The sequence below is a fragment of the Lycorma delicatula genome, chromosome 5 (genome assembly GCF_047948215.1).
Source record: "Lycorma delicatula isolate Av1 chromosome 5, ASM4794821v1, whole genome shotgun sequence".
Lineage (NCBI taxonomy): Eukaryota > Metazoa > Arthropoda > Insecta > Hemiptera > Fulgoridae > Lycorma > Lycorma delicatula.
In genome coordinates this window covers 48254404-48274629 of record NC_134459.1, presented here as the reverse complement: position 1 = coordinate 48274629, position 20226 = coordinate 48254404, and the positions used below count along the sequence as shown (strand labels likewise).

General features: G+C 29.4%; 1 protein-coding gene across 2 annotated transcripts in view; it reads left to right on the top strand.

Moving 5' to 3' along the window:
- The window catches only part of LOC142324913 (beta-mannosidase-like), a 56541-nt gene extending 39220 nt beyond the window's left edge, over positions 1-17321 (top strand). For both annotated transcript variants that reach the window (XM_075366039.1, XM_075366040.1), the window contains exons 10-15: positions 1650-1840; positions 2619-2884; positions 3417-3564; positions 8404-8615; positions 13068-13277; positions 16801-17321. In XM_075366039.1, the coding sequence (XP_075222154.1) occupies positions 1650-1840; positions 2619-2884; positions 3417-3564; positions 8404-8615; positions 13068-13277; positions 16801-17079 (1306 nt within the window). In that variant the 3' untranslated portion in view covers positions 17080-17321. The remainder of the gene's footprint in view (positions 1-1649; positions 1841-2618; positions 2885-3416; positions 3565-8403; positions 8616-13067; positions 13278-16800) is intronic.
- The last annotated feature ends 2905 nt before the right edge of the window (positions 17322-20226 follow it).

The window sequence follows — 20226 nt, the reverse complement described above, 5'->3', positions numbered from 1 at the left end:
TACCATTTATCATATCTTGTATTTTATTTTCTTGTTTTGCTATATTAAAAATAATGTTTATTAGGTACGGAAAGAATAATATGATTTCTGTCTTGTTTTGTTTCAATAAAAATAAGTTTTAAAAGTTTTCATTTACTTCTTATTTGCTGTATTTACATTTATTTTCTCAGAAGTAGATTCTCTACAAGTTTTGTTACTAAATCTTCTGCATTTATTATTATTTATCAATGCTAATGTGTACTACAAACCTAAAAAAGAGTTGTTTTTTGACACCAAATTGTGTGTTTTATGTTTGATATCTTAAAACCTGTTTGAGTTACAGTTCTGAGAGCTGTTTTATCCTATTTCCCAGTTCAAATTATGTAAGAAATCACAAACTTTACTCCTTAATTTTGTTCCAAAAATTACAGTAGGGCGTCTTTTTATTAGAATAGCTGAAATCTGGGCAAAATCTTTTGCTAGCCCTAACTTCAAAAAAAGCGTTTTTAGACCTATGTTTATATGAACTTTTTTCATTATTTTCACCAGAAGAATGCTTCTTGAAAGTTTTTCTGTTTCTTCATGAGACACTGTATTTCTGTTTAGATTTTAAGTTAGACATTTTATTAGAATTTAAAATAGAAATAAAGTTGTAATTATTTAATGTTTATTAATTGTGGAGTTATTTTAAGATGTAGAATTAATGAAAATGAGATTTTTTTTGTATATTTTTATTTTTATATATTAAGCTCATGATACGCTCATGGTCATGTTTATATCTGTGCACTTTTTTATTTTGAAAAGTAGGTTTATCCTTTTCTATCTGGAAGATTAATATTTTTATACTGTATTATTACTGAGTTTACAAATTATATCTAATCATTAAAGAAGTGATTATTTCTATGCATTAATGTTATTAAGCTGTTGCATGTTAGTAAATATTTGTGAGCAAATGGTATAACAATTTGCAAGTGACCTTGCCTTAACTATATACTTTACAATGAGTTTTCTGGTCTAATTTATTATTTCTTCTAAAATTTTAGTAAAAATTTCATACAGGTATTTTAATATTTAAGTATTAATATTTTAGAAGTATTTAATATTTTAAGTAGTATAAAATACTCTAATACAGTAAAAAAAAATGTTTTGTAGATTTACAGTAATTCAAGCATTCTTTTACTATACAGTATAGCAATTTTTGATTTAACTTTTTCTTCAAACATGACATACAAAAAATACATTTTTGAAATTTAAAAAATGAAAAATATTGCTTGAAATTCATTGTTGAATCTAAGTGTTTTACGTTTGAAATGAAGAATGTTTAATCATCTAGAATATTGGTATAATTAGTTGTGTTTGTTATTATTGTATATGTTTATTAAAAATAATAAATTTCTATGGCAGTAGAACACATGTGATATGCACTACAAACAATATGTGAACACAAACTTTATGCACTGTGCATCGGCTATCAGGCACTGACATACATTTTCTTAGCCAGAATAATTTTTTCTCAAAAAATGACTTTTTACATTCATTTGCATTTTAATTAGAAAGAATAATAGAATTCTTCAGCATGGGAGATACAGACACTGAAATCTGTGACACAGCAAGTATGTTAATATTTTCTGAATTATTGATAACTTTCAATTTAGTGTATTTTTCCTCAGGTACGGGACTAAACCAAATTTTGAATTATATAAGAGTGATTATATAAAATTATATGTGAATGTAATAAAAAAACTAGTTGAAGAAAATGATTTTACAAGATCATATGTTGTCTCAAGTCCATCAAACGGTATAGAATCAGAAATGGAAGGCTATATTGCTGATGATCCATACAGTCCAATATATGGAGATGGTAAATATCTTTATTAAAATTAATTTTTCTTTTATTGATGTACAGTTTTGCTGTTATGAATTCATGATATCTAATATTTTAAAATAATAATAATAAAATTGTAATGTTCCTTCATTCATCATTAAATAAATTATTAGCCATCTGCCCTATCTTTAAACATTCAGCAGCAAGAATTACCACATTTTTTCATATTTTTGGTAGTTTAATAAAAGATTTGCCTTGAATTTGAAAATTATACATAGTTTTGAAAAATAGCAAATTAAATTTATCGGTTCCATAAAATTGTGATTTATATATAGTCTTTCACAACTGTGTACACATAGAATGGCAGGTTGGTGGTGTACTGATTAGTATGCAGGCTTCTAGATCAGCAAGTCTTGATTCTGTTCTCAGTAAGGATCTGGCATTTTTCGGCTGTTATTTAATCCTTTCATCTTCTTCATTAAAATATGTTTAGATTATTTGAGGAATTAATACTGAAAATAAAATAATACTACGTAACTGCTAAATACCAGTAAAACTCTGCAGAATGTTTTTGAATGTTGGTAGAAAATAAACTCATTAAGAAGGAAATCTGCTTTGGCCTTGGATCAGGATATCTGAAACACATCAATTTTTGTTTTTCAAGTATAATCTTTCTTATTTAATTTATCAGAGTATTTTTCATAAAACTAATATAAATTTATTTAAAAAAATATATTCTGAATTTATGGTAGTTATTGAAAGAAATTTGAATAATATTGTTATATTTCATAACTTCCCATTTTTAATTTTTCAGTTCATGTTTATAATTACTTCAGTGATAACTGGGATCCCATGAATGTATCACCAACTCGATTTTCTTCTGAGTATGGAATCCAGTCTTTACCATCTTTTTCAACTTTAAGAAATGTTGCAGACCTTGAAGATTTAAATATAACATCACCATTTATGAAATTACGTCAGCATCATCCAGGTGGTTATTCAGAAATAGAGTTTGAAATAAATTTGAACTTACCTGGATTACGACGTGAAGATTTTAAACAGTATATATATTATAGTCAGGTATGTTTAGTTTTTCTTGTATTATTACTTAAATAAATAACCTTCCATTGTGCGAGAAGTACATTAGTAATTTTAGTTTTGAAATTTTTTCTCATGATGCAAGAATTATACAAAACAAAATAATTATATATTATGAATAAATATATGGTACTGATTTGTATAATATTCTGGAAATTTCCAGCTACCTAGTGTAGCCTTGTTGATTCAAGGCTGCATGCATCCCTAAAATTAAAACATAAAATTTTGCTTCCTTAAAAATAAAAAATCCTACAAAAAAAAAGTTTTTAAATTATAGAATTTTTAAAACTTAATTTGCTTAAATTGTAAAATTAGGATTAGTACCCCTCCCTCCATTCAGTCACATTCTCTAGTTCTGTAGGCCAGGAGCTTTCTATTTGTGTGCATGCAGCCACTCAGATGCTCTTTATACTTTAAATGAGATGATATATATAAGCTTCATAGGCATTTAATAATTATTTGTATTTAATATCTGCTCGTAATATAATATAATTTTTAGGGGTTTGTTTTCCAGATAAATCAGGCTATGTCTATAAAAACAATGTCAGAAAAATACCGTACATTAAGAAATACTCTCACACCAGATGGTAATGGTTTAACTATGGGAGCTTTATATTGGCAATTAAATGATGTGTGGCAAGCGCCTTCATGGTCTTCTATTGGTAATGTAAACTATAAATTAATGATTTCTTCTTTATTCACTTTTGTTCAACTATTCATCACAGTTACCTTGTATGAAATAAGATTTCATCAACTTGTCATGAAATATCATCACAACAATTGTACAGAACATTATATACAAAAATTAATTGGTGTAGACTTACATAGCTGAAGTACTTTTATATGCATTATTTTAAGAATTACAATAAGTCTACCAGTAACAGATATTTTAATGAAATATTGTGTTTTTTTTTATGATTAATTGTCCACATTTCCATATGGGTTCAAAGTTTGTGTTTGAAAATTTTGTGTCATGAAAAATCCCAAGCCTGACCAAAATTGAAACATGATTTCTCCAGATAAAAGATACTGCAATGGAGCCATTATATTTATTTACAAAATGAGAAGATTAATTCATAATAACTGTGCCATAGTATTGATTGAAATATTATTAACGTGGTAATATCATCATCATAGATCAAAACTTTTTGTCTAAGGGGTCTAGAGAAAAAATTCCTTGAAATAATCATATTAAAAGAAACATATTTTCAAAGACAATTGAAAACTCTAATTTCTACCTGAAGAAAATTTAATACCATTAAATTACAAATTTTTCATCTTATATCCTATCGTTTTATTGAATTTTTATAAACTACTCTATCTAGTAAAAAAAAAAAAAATAATCACATGTCATATCTCAGGTAACAGCAAGGATCAGCATGTACGACCGGGTTTATTAGCAGTTACATAAGATGAGTTTGCAATTGCATTCTCATCAGTCAGTATGCATTGTCTCTCACATAGCTGAGAATAAAATAACATTTATGATAATAATCATATCACTCTGAAAGACATAAAAAATGAGTTGTCACTTTATTTTACTGTATTTTTGATTTAATTAAAGGCTGTTTTATTAATACATATCGTTGTTTCTAACAATCTTGTCTCTTTCTTGAAGAGGGTAGTTCATGATGAGTGGCAAAGTGAGTGGGATGCTACCATGAACAGTTAACTTTGTCCAGCTAAGAACACTATTTCACCGTGGAGCTTCTCATGAAGAAATAACCGTCTGGAGGAGTGAATCTATGTTGTGAATAGAGCACACTAGGCTCACTCATAGATATCTGATGACTCAAACAGCAGCACCAGTTTGTAATTGGTTTGACTGCTGACTGACAGTGTACCATATCTTTGTAGATTGTATCTGTTATGTGGTATTGCGTCAAAAGGTTTAAACCAGGGGTTAACATGTGAAATATTCTAGGCTATAATAAAATGTTTTTATCTTATGTTATATGGTTTTTTAGGGCCATCTGTTTATATTCAAATATTTAAATTACTATAGTGTATTTTTCAGCTATTCATGCCAGTTGGTGTATAGCAGTTGGAAATTTTATTATTTTAATTGAGATATATAATGTGATATATCGTTTTTTAACACGACAAATATATCATGTCCAGGCGATGATAACGTGGAAGCGTTTTTCACTCAGAAAAAACCAACATGTTTATAGTGATAATCCTTGTCACTATAAACGTGATAAGAATGTGATACAAGTACATAAATGGGTATATATTAAAAAATTCAACTTAATATTAGCTCAGTATCAAGTATGGCTACACTTCAAAACAATAAAACTTTAGAACTATTATTAAAACTATTTTTATAAGCTATCATTTCATGTGACATAAACGTATACGATCTGAATAATTTAAAATAAAAACAGGTTGAATAACAAAAAGTGTTTTTTTTTTCATTAACAATTATTTTATAAATTAGTTCACACTGGTTGACATCAAAACAAAGAGTGTAACATTTGTATAGTTTAATTTAAAATATGAAGACTGTAGAGGTGTATGTATTGTCACCATTAAAAAAAAGCTAAACTATTTGTTCACAGAATGAATTTTAAGAGGTACAGTTTCACAATTGTTTTTTATCTTTGTCACAATTGTCAAAAAAATTTTAAATCATAACAAATTGCTTATTGCTTCTTATTCATTCTCTAGAGTAATGCTCTCCCTCTGATCGTTTTCATCCTCTGCAATTAACATTCACAGTATGTTTTCTGATGTAGGAGAAGAAACTTATCCCTAATTTGCCTGAAAATAGTGTAATAATAATAGACAGTATGCCATATACCAAGGTTCCAAAATTTCTTATCAGTCATAAATTTTGTACTAGACTGGTTAAAGAAAAATAACCTATTTTAGGGAAAGATATGTTAAAAGTAGAACTTTTCTTGTTAACTTAAATAAATAAGAGAAACTCAAAATCAAATTCAACTTTGATAAACGGCTTAAAACAAAGGACATATGACTGTGTAAGCATGACTGTGTCACGCTTACCACTTCATCATTCAGACTTGAATCCTATTTAACTAATATGGCACAATTAAAATAGTGGGTTGCATGTTATAATGTTTCATTTCAGTCAGTTGATATTTTTTGGAAGCATACCAATCAAAACTTGAAAACATTAATGTTAATGACTGGGGAAACTACTGTCGCCATGTCAAAAAAATTGAACACCAATATCTCCAAATGCAAGGATTTATTAAAGTTCAAAAGGAAAATTTTGTTATAAATTAAGATAAAGTGTTAGTAGTAGTGAAAGTTAAAATAATGTTTATTAAACAGTGATCGTTTATTTAATTTGTGTACACCTAAGGAGTTAGTTTTAATTATTTTATATATACTTTTTTTTTAATGCGTAACTGATTTTTATGAACCATGTGTTTATAAAGAAAATGTTTAGTGAAAAGATCTATGAAAGCAGAACTTGTAATATTATGAATATTACAGAACATGTAATATTATATTTCATTATTCTAGAAATAGAATTTTTTTAGTATTTTAAGCAAAGTTATTATTTTCTTTTTAATTTATGAAACATTATCTTTAAATTGTTACTTAACAGGAGTTATATTATTTGTATAAGAGAGAATTTTATTTGTTGGTATAGTATTATGGGGTTTATAAGCTATGTGTGTGCTTATGAGCTATTGGCTTATGAGTAGATATTCATTAATAAATTCTGATGTGATCTGTACAATAATATATTGTTATCTATCCTATAAAAAAGGATGTGTGTGGGTTTGTTTTGTGTGCTCACATTTTTATTTTAGTTGCTATTGGCAAAGAGCGGACCAATGGTAGTGCATGGACGGCTGCATGAAGCATACGAACGAGTCATTCGTTCGAACAATGTATTCTTCTTGAACGATTCATTTATTCAAACGATTTATACTTGATACGAACGATTTATCTAAAATTATATTTGTGTTTTAGGGATAAAAAAGGGAAAATTGGAGTTAGAGCTGTGATAAAAAATCACAACTCAAGAAACAGTTAAAATGCTCAGGATTTTGAGGCTTTTCAAAGTTTTTGTTGTTGTTAGTATGCTAAATTCGTGAATGTTATTTAGTTACAATTGGAAAAAACATTTAACAAAATCATGTGCAATGAAACATAAACCATGTAACATTTTCATGGTGGGCATTAGGCTTGTTTTTTCCTAGTGTATTATCAAAACATAGTTTTTTTTAAATTTATTCATTTGTTTTATTTCATATTGTGTTCTGAATGTTAGTTACAGCTACTGAAAAGTTATCCACCAGTTTGAATTGGACAGAATATATTTATTTTTTCCTGTTTAGCCTCCGGTACTTACCTTTCAGATAATACTTCAGAGGATGAATGAGGATGATATGTATGAGTGTAAATGAGGTGTAGTCTTGTACAGTCTCAATTTGACCATTCCTGAGGTGTGTGGTTAATTGAAACCCAACCACCAAAGAACACCAGTATCCATGATCTAGTATTCAAATCCGTGTTAAAATAACTGACTTTACTAGGACTTGAATGCTGGAATTCTCGACTTCGAAATCAGCTGATTTGGGAAGACGTGTTCACCACTAGACCAACCCAGTGGGTGGACAGAATATATTAACTTTTATTAATTTTACTTAATTTGTTGTTTTGAAGATTTAATAAGGAGTTTAAAGAAAGATTATATTAATATGGTAGTCCCCACTTATAAATGAGGTAAAAATTATAGCAAAATTTTTTACAGATGCTTTTGCTAGTAACAATTCCAATGAACTTGATGGCAACAAGCGCTGCCTTCTCATGTTGAAGTGCAAATAGGCAGTGCATTTCTTTAGGACATTGCTAGCTTGATATGAGCGTTAGCTTGCATTTCATTCAGTGCCATTATTTTCTCTTAAACATGAGAGATCTAACAGCACTAAAATGTCAAAAAATTAGCAGTTTTATTTCAAATAACTTTTTAATTTTTCAATATCATTTTTTTTTATTAATTCACTACATAATCTCAAAGTTTGTGGGTGAAGATGTGAGATGTAGCTTATGAAAAATGCCATGTCTGACCAGGATTCAAATTGGGACCTTATGAATGGATAGTTGAGATGCCATCACTCCACCATGGAGGTTAGCTAATATATTTAAATATACATTTCATCGTTTACTATTTTTTTTTAATGAAGTCAATAATTATTTTTGATTTTATGAATCATTATTTTTAAAGAGTATTGTTATTTTGTAACCAGGAGGATTATTTATTATTTGTAAAAAAAAATTTTATTTGTAGGCGAGTAATACATAGTGATTTGTATGCTTATGAGTAGTTTGCATATTGTGTTCTGAATGTAAATGTATAGCTACTTTATTCTATCCACCAGTTTCAATTAAACAAACTACTTTTTATCAAGTTGATTTTAGTTATAATTCTTTTAATATGTAAAATTCTGAAAATTATGCTGTTTTATCTTTTGAATGTGTTTTAACACAATCATAACATATTATATGGTTTGTTGTAGAGTTTGGCGGTAAATGGAAAATGCTCCATTATTTCGCCAAAAAGTTTTTTTCTCCGGTATTGTTATCTCCAACAATAATTTTTAACAATGTCACTGTCTCAATTGTATCGGATATACCAACTGGTTCCAGCATAAAAGTTACTGTTTATGGCTACGTATACCATTATAATTCTTTTCAACCAGTAAATGAATTTTCTGTCACATCTGAAATAGTAAGTAAAACTTAAATAAATGAATGTATTATAAAAGCATTTTTCCTTCAAAATTTTCATTAATTTATGAAGTGTATAATTTGTCAATATTAATTTTACTGTGAAAGTTCTGAGAATTTTCAAATACAAGATTAACAGATTATTAACAGCTTTTTACTAAACATAATTAACAATTTGTTGAATCGTAAGTAATAAATGATAACATTTAGTAGTCATTAGCATATTTTTAATAGAAAACTGTTTGCTGACTTTCTAAATAAAGGATGAGATAGTGATTATTAGTGTGTTTTTAGCCCCATTTCATGGAAACACACATGTTCTCTCAGTTCTTACAAGGAAAGAAAATTTCAAAAAGTCAGTATTTTAATTAAAAGTATTATTTCATACTTTAAACAACTTTATCTCTAAGTAATTATTGTTTGTGTGCACATAACTGGAAGTAATGTATGAAATCTGTTCAAAGAATCTCATTTAAAAAGAACAATAGTTCTTAATACAATACCTTTGAGTTGTTGAGATCTTTTTAAGACACTTTAATACTTGTGATATGAACTGTTTGCATTTGTGTAATTTTTTTATAGCAGGTGAATCAGTTGCTGGTGGGAAGAGCTAATGATCATATGACTATATTAACACTTTAATAATCATCACATCACTTTTTGAATATAAAAAATAAGAATTGGTGAAAAACTAATAAAGAACAACTAAAGAGTGATCATGGACTTAAGGAATTAAGAATCATGTCATACATGACATCCTGCTGAATTATTTTTGTTCATTTGGCTAAGTAGTATGAACAAACATTTTTTGTTGTTTCCTTAATCATTAAAAAATCTCATTGTCATTAACAATTTTAAGATTATCAAGCATCAATTTTCAAGTTCAAATTAAACATTTTTATGACATCTGGTTTTAATTTGTTTTCAGTATGATGGTTAAGTCAATTCAAGTTTGGTCATATTTAAATTGTTATTTTCATGTGCAGTCTTTTTGGGGGTTGGTTTTTGATATCTTTCACCATCTCCATTCAGGGTCATCTGCTGGTGACCCAGAACACCTGTCGTTTGTTCCTTAAAATCACAATACCAAATACAGGTGAGGTATAAAGACCTTCCACATTTGGAGGGGTCACTGTGTGGGCTGTAGTGGGAATAGAGTGATGGGGAGGTCTCATGCGGTTGATTTGCCTCTACCATTTTCAGTAACCATCATGAATTGGACCAGTGAACATCAGGGCTTTGTTGTTGAAGCATATTATAAGAACAATCAGTCTGTAATAGCAATGCAGAGAGCCTTCACAGTTCATACTCAGTTGAAATACATCTGTACCAGATCAAAAAACGATTATTCTATAGATTTCTAACCTCCTGGCAACTGGATACAAACTGAAAAGAAAAAAAACCTGGCAGATCTAGGATGCCAGAAAATGTGGAAACAATAAGAGCATCCATTCAGCAATTTCCAGAGCGTTACACTTATAAGCACTGGGGATATCTGGTCTGAGTTTGAGAAGATTCTGCAAGCCGATTTAGAACTGCATCCTTACAAGATTGTGTTGGCTCAAGAATTAAGTGAGAGTGTTCATGCTAACTGTAAAGCTATAAGTGTGGAAATTCTTGAACAGGTTTCTACTGCAGCTGTTATTTTGAGCAATGAGGCTCTCTTCTATCTAAGTGGAGGTGTAAACAAGCAGAATTTTTGCTACTGGGCTGAATGTAACCCTCGTGAACTCCAAGAATGATGGTTCTACTCTCCTCGTATAACTGTTTGGTGTGCAGTTGCTGAATTTGGTGTGATCGGCTCATAATTTTTTGATGAAGGTGGTGCAACAGTAACTGTGATTGCTGACCAGTACGCTGAAGTGTTGGAAACCTTTCTGCACCCCAAACTGGATGATGTGGATACAGAATGTGTGGTTTAAACAGGACAGGGTCACATCTCACGCAGCACGTTTGCTCGACGTGTTGAGGGAAATGTTTCCTGGGCATTTGATCTCTTTAAGGGGAGATGACATGGTATGACTGACATGGTCACCAGATTTAAGCCCATGTGATTTTTTCCTTGGGGATACCTAAAGGAAATGGGTTTCAAACATCGTCCTCAATCTCTTGAGGATTTGAAGGAACGGATCCGACAGGAAATCCATTCCATCTGAGCTAACCTGGAGAGTGATGAAGAACTTCCAAAAACATCTTCAGCAATGTGTTGTCAATGATGGCTGATGGACAGGGTCACATCTCACGCAGCACGTTTGCTCGACGTGTTGAGGGAAATGTTTCCTGGGCATTTGATCTCTTTAAGGGGAGATGACATGGTATGACTGACATGGTCACCAGATTTAAGCCCATGTGATTTTTTCCTTGGGGATACCTAAAGGAAATGGGTTTCAAACATCGTCCTCAATCTCTTGAGGATTTGAAGGAACGGATCCGACAGGAAATCCATTCCATCTGAGCTAACCTGGAGAGTGATGAAGAACTTCCAAAAACATCTTCAGCAATGTGTTGTCAATGATGGCTGCCATCTGTCTGATATAATTTTTAAAACCCATTAAATAAAACTATTCTTTATATACTCAGAAATAAATTCAGTTTTTTCTAGATGGATTTTTTTACTTTTTTATACCTCTACAAAATGTGGGAGATCTTTATTTCCCACCCTGTAATATGTATTTTACCTCTGCAGAAATAAAATAAATAAAGTTTGTTATGAATTTTGTGTGGGACAGTCTTATTTCATCTTTAGGAATCAAGATATGAGATAAGGTTATTTATCAGTTTGAATGAATTGTTAGTCTATAACAACAAAAATAACCAAAGGGTTGAATTCTGTCTTAATGTATTACTTCACTCCCTAGTAATGTGATAAACTTGTGACAGGTTCATCATGCACTCTAATAGGATTCTTTTTGGTGTGAAATGTACTTGCACATTTGATTCATTCTGTATTGATGTGACTGTTCAGTGATATTACTGTTTATTATAAAGATGGATCTTATTGGGCCAAATTATATTTTAATGCAAATATTGTTTTCATATTACAGGTGTGTTGTTTCTATATATATATATTAACAGTCTGATGACTTTTCCATTGCTGCCTTCTCTTAGATTTTTAACTTGAAATCAAATATGATATCTCTAAGTTTTCATACACTGTAGTCTTTATCAGTATCATAAGAATATAAATCTGGTTATGTTATGAGAAAAATTTTTTAATTTAAAAAAAAAAGGATGAATCCTCATACTATTTATACAGACGGCTCTAAAAACGTTAATTTTGTTGATTGTGCTTTTGTGGTTGGCAATAGAACATATATTTTTGGCCTTCCCAGCATCATCAGTGTTTTCATTGCGAAGCTGTATGTTATTAATAAGGCCTTAAATATAAATAGCACAACATTTTGACGCATGTCTGTTCAGATTCCATGAGTGCCTTATAGGCGATTAGTGACATTTACTCCAGACACCCTGTTGTCTGTGAGATTCAGTGTGTAATTTATCAAATGACTCACTGTAGCTCAACTGTGAGCTTCTGCTGGATCCCCAGACACATTGGAATTTCAGGCGATGAGCATGCTGATAGTGCGGTAAAAGAGGCTTGTTTCCATCCTCCTTTCACTAATCGTGTTGTTTCTGATGATCTAGTCTGTTTACTGAGGAAGGTGGTCCATCATGAGTAGTAAAGTAAATGGAATGCTAACATCAGCAATAAACTTTGTCCTGTTAATAATACTGTATCACCATGGAGCTCCTCTTGCAGGGATAACTGTCAATAGGAGGTTATTATTTGCCGTTTGTGAATAGGGCACACTAAGCTCACTAATGGATATCTCATGACTCGACCGATGCACCGGTTTGTGTTTGCTGTGACTGCCAACTAACTGTATACCAATTCCTTGTGGATTGTGTCTGTTGTACGGCATTGCGTCAGAAGTTGAATCAGGGGCTAACTTTTGAAATATGTTAGGAAACAATGAGATGATGTTATCAAATGTTTAGAATTTTGTAGGGCCATCCATTTTATATTCACACATTGAATTTATTATAGTATATAATATTACTATATTATTTATAGTAATGGAAATATTTAATTCTTACTATAGTATATATCAGTGATTTGTACCATTTGCATATGGCAAATGGTAATTTTATTGTTTTAATTTAGATTATTAATGTAATATTTCATTGTGGTTTATTTTGCTTTTAGCATATGTTGTAGGAGTTTTCTATTTATGCTGTGTTTTCATATTATTGGGTTTTAGTTTTTAATTTAATTATTAATTTTTAATATTTATTTATTTACTGTATAAATATTGTGTCTGGGGACTAATGATGATACTTCATTGTTCAACCAGAAAAAACCCAAGAAGAGATCCCCGGCCATAGTCCCTCATCCTAGACATAATTCAGTTAATTACTAATTCATTATTTCTGTTTTTAATTTTCTGTTTAGAAACCATTGTCATCAGTGATTATTTTAAATAAAATGTATACTGAGATCATGGGAAATAATAGAGCTTGTGGCTTTGGTTCTGATATTACACGGCGATGTTTTATGATTTTTAAATTAGACTGTGGTTCTGAATTAGATATAAGAACAGATGCCTTTCTTTTTCTTAACAGACTTACAACTATAAGTGGTTTGCAAAAAGCCACTATTAGAGTAAGTACTATATCTGTTATATGTTTATTTAGCTACTATATTTATTTATTTGTACATTATTAAGTTAAAATTTTATTTCATGTTATAACAGCTGTTTTATTCTACTAGCAAGTTTGGTGATTTATTCACTTATTAGGGTTTGTTTATATGAATTATTCACAAAAACGCTTGTGAACAGAATCTACTGGTTTTGGATTCAGTTCAGAGGTTTTTAGTCTTAATTCTAATTTCAGAAAGATATAACTTATTTAATTATAATTAATTATAGCTTATTTAATTATTTAACCTGTTGTTATAGAACGCAGTGAGAATGTGAATAATTGTATTTAGTTTTTCGTTTCAGACTATGCAGTTACTAGTACTTATATTAAGAGTAGGTATGCTAATCAGGTTAAATTTGGCATGTCAGCATTGTTGGAAATATCTTAATGATAGATGACCCTGCTCGAACCAAAAACACAATTTCAGTGTTGAAAAATTTCAGAGAAATGCACATTTATTTTTCAGCCTGTTTTTTGCTTGATATCTCCAGGCTGGATATTTGAATCAAATTTGGTTCTGTGATTTCTGTATATAGGACATTGATGTCATTTAATTCTGATCATAATTCGTAAATGGGGCAGGGAGGTACAACTAGGTGCCATATGTCAAAATTTTATGTAAAGGGTAGGAACATTTTTTCATATCATTTAAATACCCTCAATGTAACCACTATTTTTTTCTTGTTTCACTCTTTGAAGGTATTTGGTCTATTCAAACCCATATAGAGGGGTTTGAGCGAAAAACACTTTTTTCTGTGGATTCAATGTCACATTCTTGTACAGATTAGATGATTCTGTTACACCAGTATGCTACATCAGTTTTTTATTAAAATTAATTTCATTCAGGGGTGGTGGGTATTAGGCCTAATTTTTTGCTCGTTTTTGTTATCTTGATATCTTCAGACCAGATGAACTGATCTTTATGACATTTTGTACAATTACTTCGGAATATGGGTCATAGATGCCATGCAATGTTTGTAGTTGTTCGTTAAAATGTTAAAAGAGTGGTAATAGTCACCGTGGGAACATCAAAGAATTAAAAACAAAGTAATACAAAAATATTAAAAACTGGAATTTGAATGAAAGAGAAAATTATCATCCCAAGTTTAACAAACTCTTCTTTGGATACAAATAACAAGTGAAGCTTTGAAACAAGTAAAATTTCAAAAAAACAAAAAACAGTGAGTTTACTGCAAGAATAATTAACTCAAAGAATACAGGAAAGTCAGTCATAAATTCTCTTGATGATCAGGAATGTAATGTTTTGATTGGCAATCACTAAACCAAAGTATAATCCAGTTAGAACTTAAAAGTTTTTTGTTTTTGATTATAAAGGAAGCAAAATGAAGAAAAAGTTAAAATTGTTGAAAGTTTTAGATAGGGTATGTAATATTTGAGGATAGGAAACTTTGTTAGAAAATTAATAGTAGTAGTATTCAAGTAGCAGGAGGGTTTTATCAAAGTCTTAAAAGTCAGGATAAGGTAATATTTATGTTACTGTAATCTTATCAGAGTAGGTCTAGAAGAGAAGACAGTTAAATGCAGATGATTTAAATTTAAGTTTTTAAGAATCATGTTAGGAAGCATAAGAAGAGATGTGAGTAAAAAACACAGCAAAAGGAGACCTAGGATATAGAGCATTACAAGAGAGAATTGAACAGGATAGACTGAAATAATTTGCATCAAGAAGTATAAGAAGAGATGTGAGTAAAAAACACAGCAAGAGGAGACCTAGGATGTAGAGCATTACAAGAGAGAATTGAATAGACTGAAATGATTTGCATACTTGTTGAGATTACCAAATGGAAAAGCAGTAAAGAAAAAATTGAATTTAATTGTAGTAGGAAGAAAAGAAAAATAATTATGTAAAGGAAGTTTGCTGTTAAAAACAAAATAAATAAAAAAATTGGATGAAGTTGAAGGTTAATAAAAAATCATTTTAGTGAAAGATTATGGTTTCATGTTTAATATTTAAAATTTTTAAGTGTTCATCATGTTATCAAATTACACTTCATTATGTTATTTAATAGAGAAATAATTCAAATCTCTTTTACAATTTACATTGGCAAATTGTACCAAAAGATTTATGGTGACATTTTCCAGTACAGTATTAGCCTTGAGTGACTGTGTCTAAAAATTCCAAGTAAATACCAATGCATTACACTGGGCACTCATTTTGAATAAAATCTATTTTGATTCACGAAGAGATCCTATAGTGGAGCCAGTTACGATATCATACTTGCTCCAGTGGTTCTTCTTATTAAAAGTTTTAGGTATTTAAAATGTGAAAATCTGAGGTTGGAAAGATCACCTAGGAAATGAGTAAGTAGTAGAGTCCAAATAGTAAGAGACTATTATCAAACGTTAACACTATAAGGAAATGCCAGTGAAGATTGAAGACTGTTGATAGCTATTATACTCCTGTTCTGATGTATGGTCTACTCATCTTGTAGTTAGTAATCCTTCACATATTCATATCCAGTTCTTCTCTTATAATTACCTCTGACTGAATCATACATTAAAATGAATACTGTCTGTACACTTAAGTTAGCCTACATTAAACTATTTTCCATTTATATTCTAACAGTAATTTTATAACTGGCCTTCTCATCCCAAGATATTACCCTAAATACCTAAAAATTTTAACAATTCCTATTGCTTGTTCTTGTATTCTGAAATTTCCTCTTCAATTTCAATAATTTTTTGTTACATCAATGTTTCACTTTTCTCTGTGGTTATCTTCATATCCACCATGCTGCTTCTTTCATCGAAGCAGTAAATGATTATCTATCCTGTTTTCTTTCATCAATAATGTAGTTGGCAAATAACTCTTGCATCTTAGCTTATTGTTTGCTTCTTCACCTCCATGGATTTCACCCATGACGTGGTAAATAAAAAGGTGAAATTGCAGTATTTATTTTTTTACATATTGTTTTCCATCACAAAACCTTCAGTCTTTCGTGCCATGGTCTTTACTGTGTTTTCACAGTTTTTTGTACATTTATATTATCATTTCTGTGAATATTGCTCTCTATACTTTCTATGAAGTGGATCTTGAATAGAAGTGGTTTTTTCGCACAGTGGTAAGTTAGAAATTATAAAAGTCAAAGATTATTGAATGAGTTAAATGTTTAAATTATTTCTACCACTTCATTGTGTTTAATTAACAATTTTACATGTTACCTAATGTTAATAGAACAGTTTATGCATGGTTATTGGATTATTAATAAAATGTATTTAACTTAGAATTGTCGTACCAGTTAGCAAATAATTTATAAAATGTTTAATTATTTCAAGTTTTGTACTTCACACAAAAGCAGATAAGTGATAAAGTATATTGCTGTTAGTTTTGTTAAAAAGAAGGTTAACCGTAATTGGTCTTGGTCTGTTAGCTGTTAAATCTAAAATAGTCAATAACACTAAAATAATTTATTGATCATAGTCAGAATTTACAATATTTACTTTAATTAATTTTTTTTCAGCTAAAAGAAATTAAAGAGATTGACAGAAGAAAAGGCCCATTTCTTCCTAAAATTTCACAAATTTTTGAAGTTACAATTACAACAGATGCAGTAGCTTTATTTGTATGGTTAGATGTAGGAAATATTAAAGGACGTTTTTCTGAAAATGGTTTCCAATTGGTCACTAGTGAAAAGAAGATTAATTTTATTTCATGGGAATCTGTAACAGCCAAAGAACTACAAAAAGCCTTAACCATTTCGACATTGAAAGGGGTGTATGGAGGTATATTAAATGTATAAAAATTATTCATTATACTTCAGTAGCAAAAAAGGAAGATATTAGAGATTAAAAAAAAGTTACTCTTAATAATACATGTAAATAATACTGCTGAAAAACTTGTATGAAGTACTATAAAAGTCTTATGTTTAACTTGCAAAATGTTGTATTTTCAGATGTACAGGCTGGTTACAGTAATTGTTAATATATCATTATTGCTGTATTTTTTCAGAAACTCAAAATTAAGAATGAACTTATCGTGGAACTGCTCTAATTTCTTTGCTTTATACCTAGATTGTCAACTCTATTCCACCAATTTCTTTCCTGCTAATTTCCTTTAGACTCTTTTAATTCCTTAAAATATTTTAAAGGCTGTAGTTTTCTCCCCCAGCTTTTTGTACTTACATTGCTAGTGTAATCTATTTATCATATTTTAGTTGATTAGGGTAGATGAATTTTACCTGTTAAATTAGGTTTTTACTAGATATTGCCATTCTATTTCAAAAAAAGTAATTTATTATGGATAACATACATTGTATTATTATGAAATTTAGCTAGACTTTTTTTCTGTTAATTTTATAGTTAATTTTAGCAAAATAAAAATTGTTCTACCAAGGTTTTCACATACAGTTATCTAGAAGTCTAGTCTAAAAGATTTTTTTTAATCTGTCTACTTATATTGGTTTGTTACGTTTTGTTATTTATTTTCCTCCATTATTTCAAATGGAGCTATGCATATAACTGCTCTTGTAACTGATTAGTAATAGAAATATGTCATGTTTAAACTTCAGATTTTTGTTTATTTATTCACTCCACAAACTACATCATCTCTCCAATAAAAAAGCATGGTGGGTTGGTTTGTTTGTTGTATGTGCTCACATTTTTATTTTGAATGAAGTGCTACCATGTAGCAGAAAAAAATTTAACTAACAATGTTTAATAAATTGTATTGGGTGAGCAAAATAAAGCCCTGACTGACTAATACTGATGACTGATAACTATTCTCACATTTATTTTTTAACAATATATTTGTATATTGTTTAAAACAATATATATATATATATATATTGTATGTATATTGGATAGCATCACCAAAACTGTATGGCAACTGACACCATTAAACTCTAAAAATGGCATAGCTATTCTTAATAATGAGAAATAGCTCCCTGTTCCATATTTACTATTGAAAGTGCAGAATGAACTTGTTTCTTGCTGCCTTCTTCAATGAGTTGAATATGTTGTATATCACATTGTTTAGTTATTCTGTCTATATAATAAACTTTATTTATTTCAGATAAAGTAACTCTTTTGGGTGCTTTTTGTACCTCAGAATTAGTTTATTTTTTTAAAGAAAGACTGGGACAAATAGTATAAGAATATAAAGTATTGTACCTCTTTCTTTAAGTGGCAATGCTCATATTGATCAAGGAACATAATACTCTACTTGGTCATATCAAGTAAATTTTGGGTATTAATTAGAAGGTGATCTACTGCTGTAGTATGTTAGTTCTTAGATGGCACCACTGAAATGCTATATTGAAATAAGAAAATAAATAAATTTATAAATGCTATCATACCAAATTTAACCTATGCTGCTTCACTCAAGCTTCGCTTGCTAGTAAAGGTTAGCGAGTGTAGGTTAAGTTAGTTTAGATTATATTTATAATCCACCAGGTTGGTCTAGTGCAAATCAACAGATTTTGAAGTTGAGTTCCAATGTTCAAATCCTAGTAAAGGCAGTTACTTTTATACAGATTTGAGTACTAGATTGCAGATACTGGTGTTCTTTGATGGTTGGGTTTCAATTAACCACACATCTCAGAAGTGGTTAACCTGAGACTGTACAAGACTACACTTCACTTGCACTCTTACATATCATTCTCAATTCATCCTCTGAAGTAGTACCTAATTGGGATTCCCAGAGGCTAAGTAGACAAAAAAAAAGATAATTTTATTTATTTTCTTATTTCAATATAGCGTTTCAGTAGCACCATCTAAGAACTAACTACAGTGGTAGATCGCCTACTACTTAATATAAAATTTGGCTTCACTTAATAGGAAAGCTTTTTATGATTAGAAATGAATTACATAAATTAGGTAATGTATAAAAAGTGCCTAGCCTGCAGGATTTGAATTCAGATGAAACTCTAGAGACATTACCACAGTAACTAACTAAAGGAAGAAATGTTATCATGTTGACTCATTTTTGAAGAAACTGATTATGAAATGCAGAGATATCAACTACTATACCAAAATTGAGTAAACGTCTTAAATCTAATAAAGAGGAAATTGTTAACATTTTATTGAACATGGATATTTATAGTTTTGTTAATATACTGATACATTATTGTAGAAAAAAGTATTACATGCATAAAAAAATTAATACGCTTAAATTATCTATCTGACAAGATCTCAGATAGAAAAGGTTTGTCTGATAGCTCCTTCTTATGATATAGCATAATTGTTTTTTACTAACTCTTTATCATAAGACCTCAGTTAATTAATTTAGATTATTGCTGATTTACTTTTCTTATCAATAATTTGACAGATTTGGTATTATGTTCATCCTTTCTGTTCCTAACCTCATCTTTAATACTTACTACATCCCATATTCTAAAATGTCTGTTCACATATGATTTTTTTCTTTGTTTGCAGTTTTTATCATTCACATATCCTTCTTTTACCTAATTAATTAACGTCATTGATACATGGATGTGTTTCTTAATAGCACATCTGTTTGTAGCAATTTATTTACAGTATGGCTGAGCAATATTTGATTTGATAGGTAAACTTTGCAGTACCTTTTATGTGTTTTTGTAAAAGATAATAAAATGTTCTTTTAAAATATTTCAAGTTATACTATTTAAATATTGATGATTATTTAATACATTGATAAAGAATAAATCTTTTTGTAGTTCAATATTTTTTATTGATAATTGTTTAGCTGTAAGAATATTTATAATAGCATAATTTGATATTTTAAAAACTTATGAATAATTTATTGAAAATTAAAAAAACAGACCAATAAAATATTTGTATGTATGCTAGAAAATATACTTCTTATTCTTATCTTAAAACCAATTTTTTTAATATAAGAAGTAACCATGTTATAAATAAGTAAATATTTATTTTCCCATGTCAGTACATAATAAATATATCATACCAGGAAT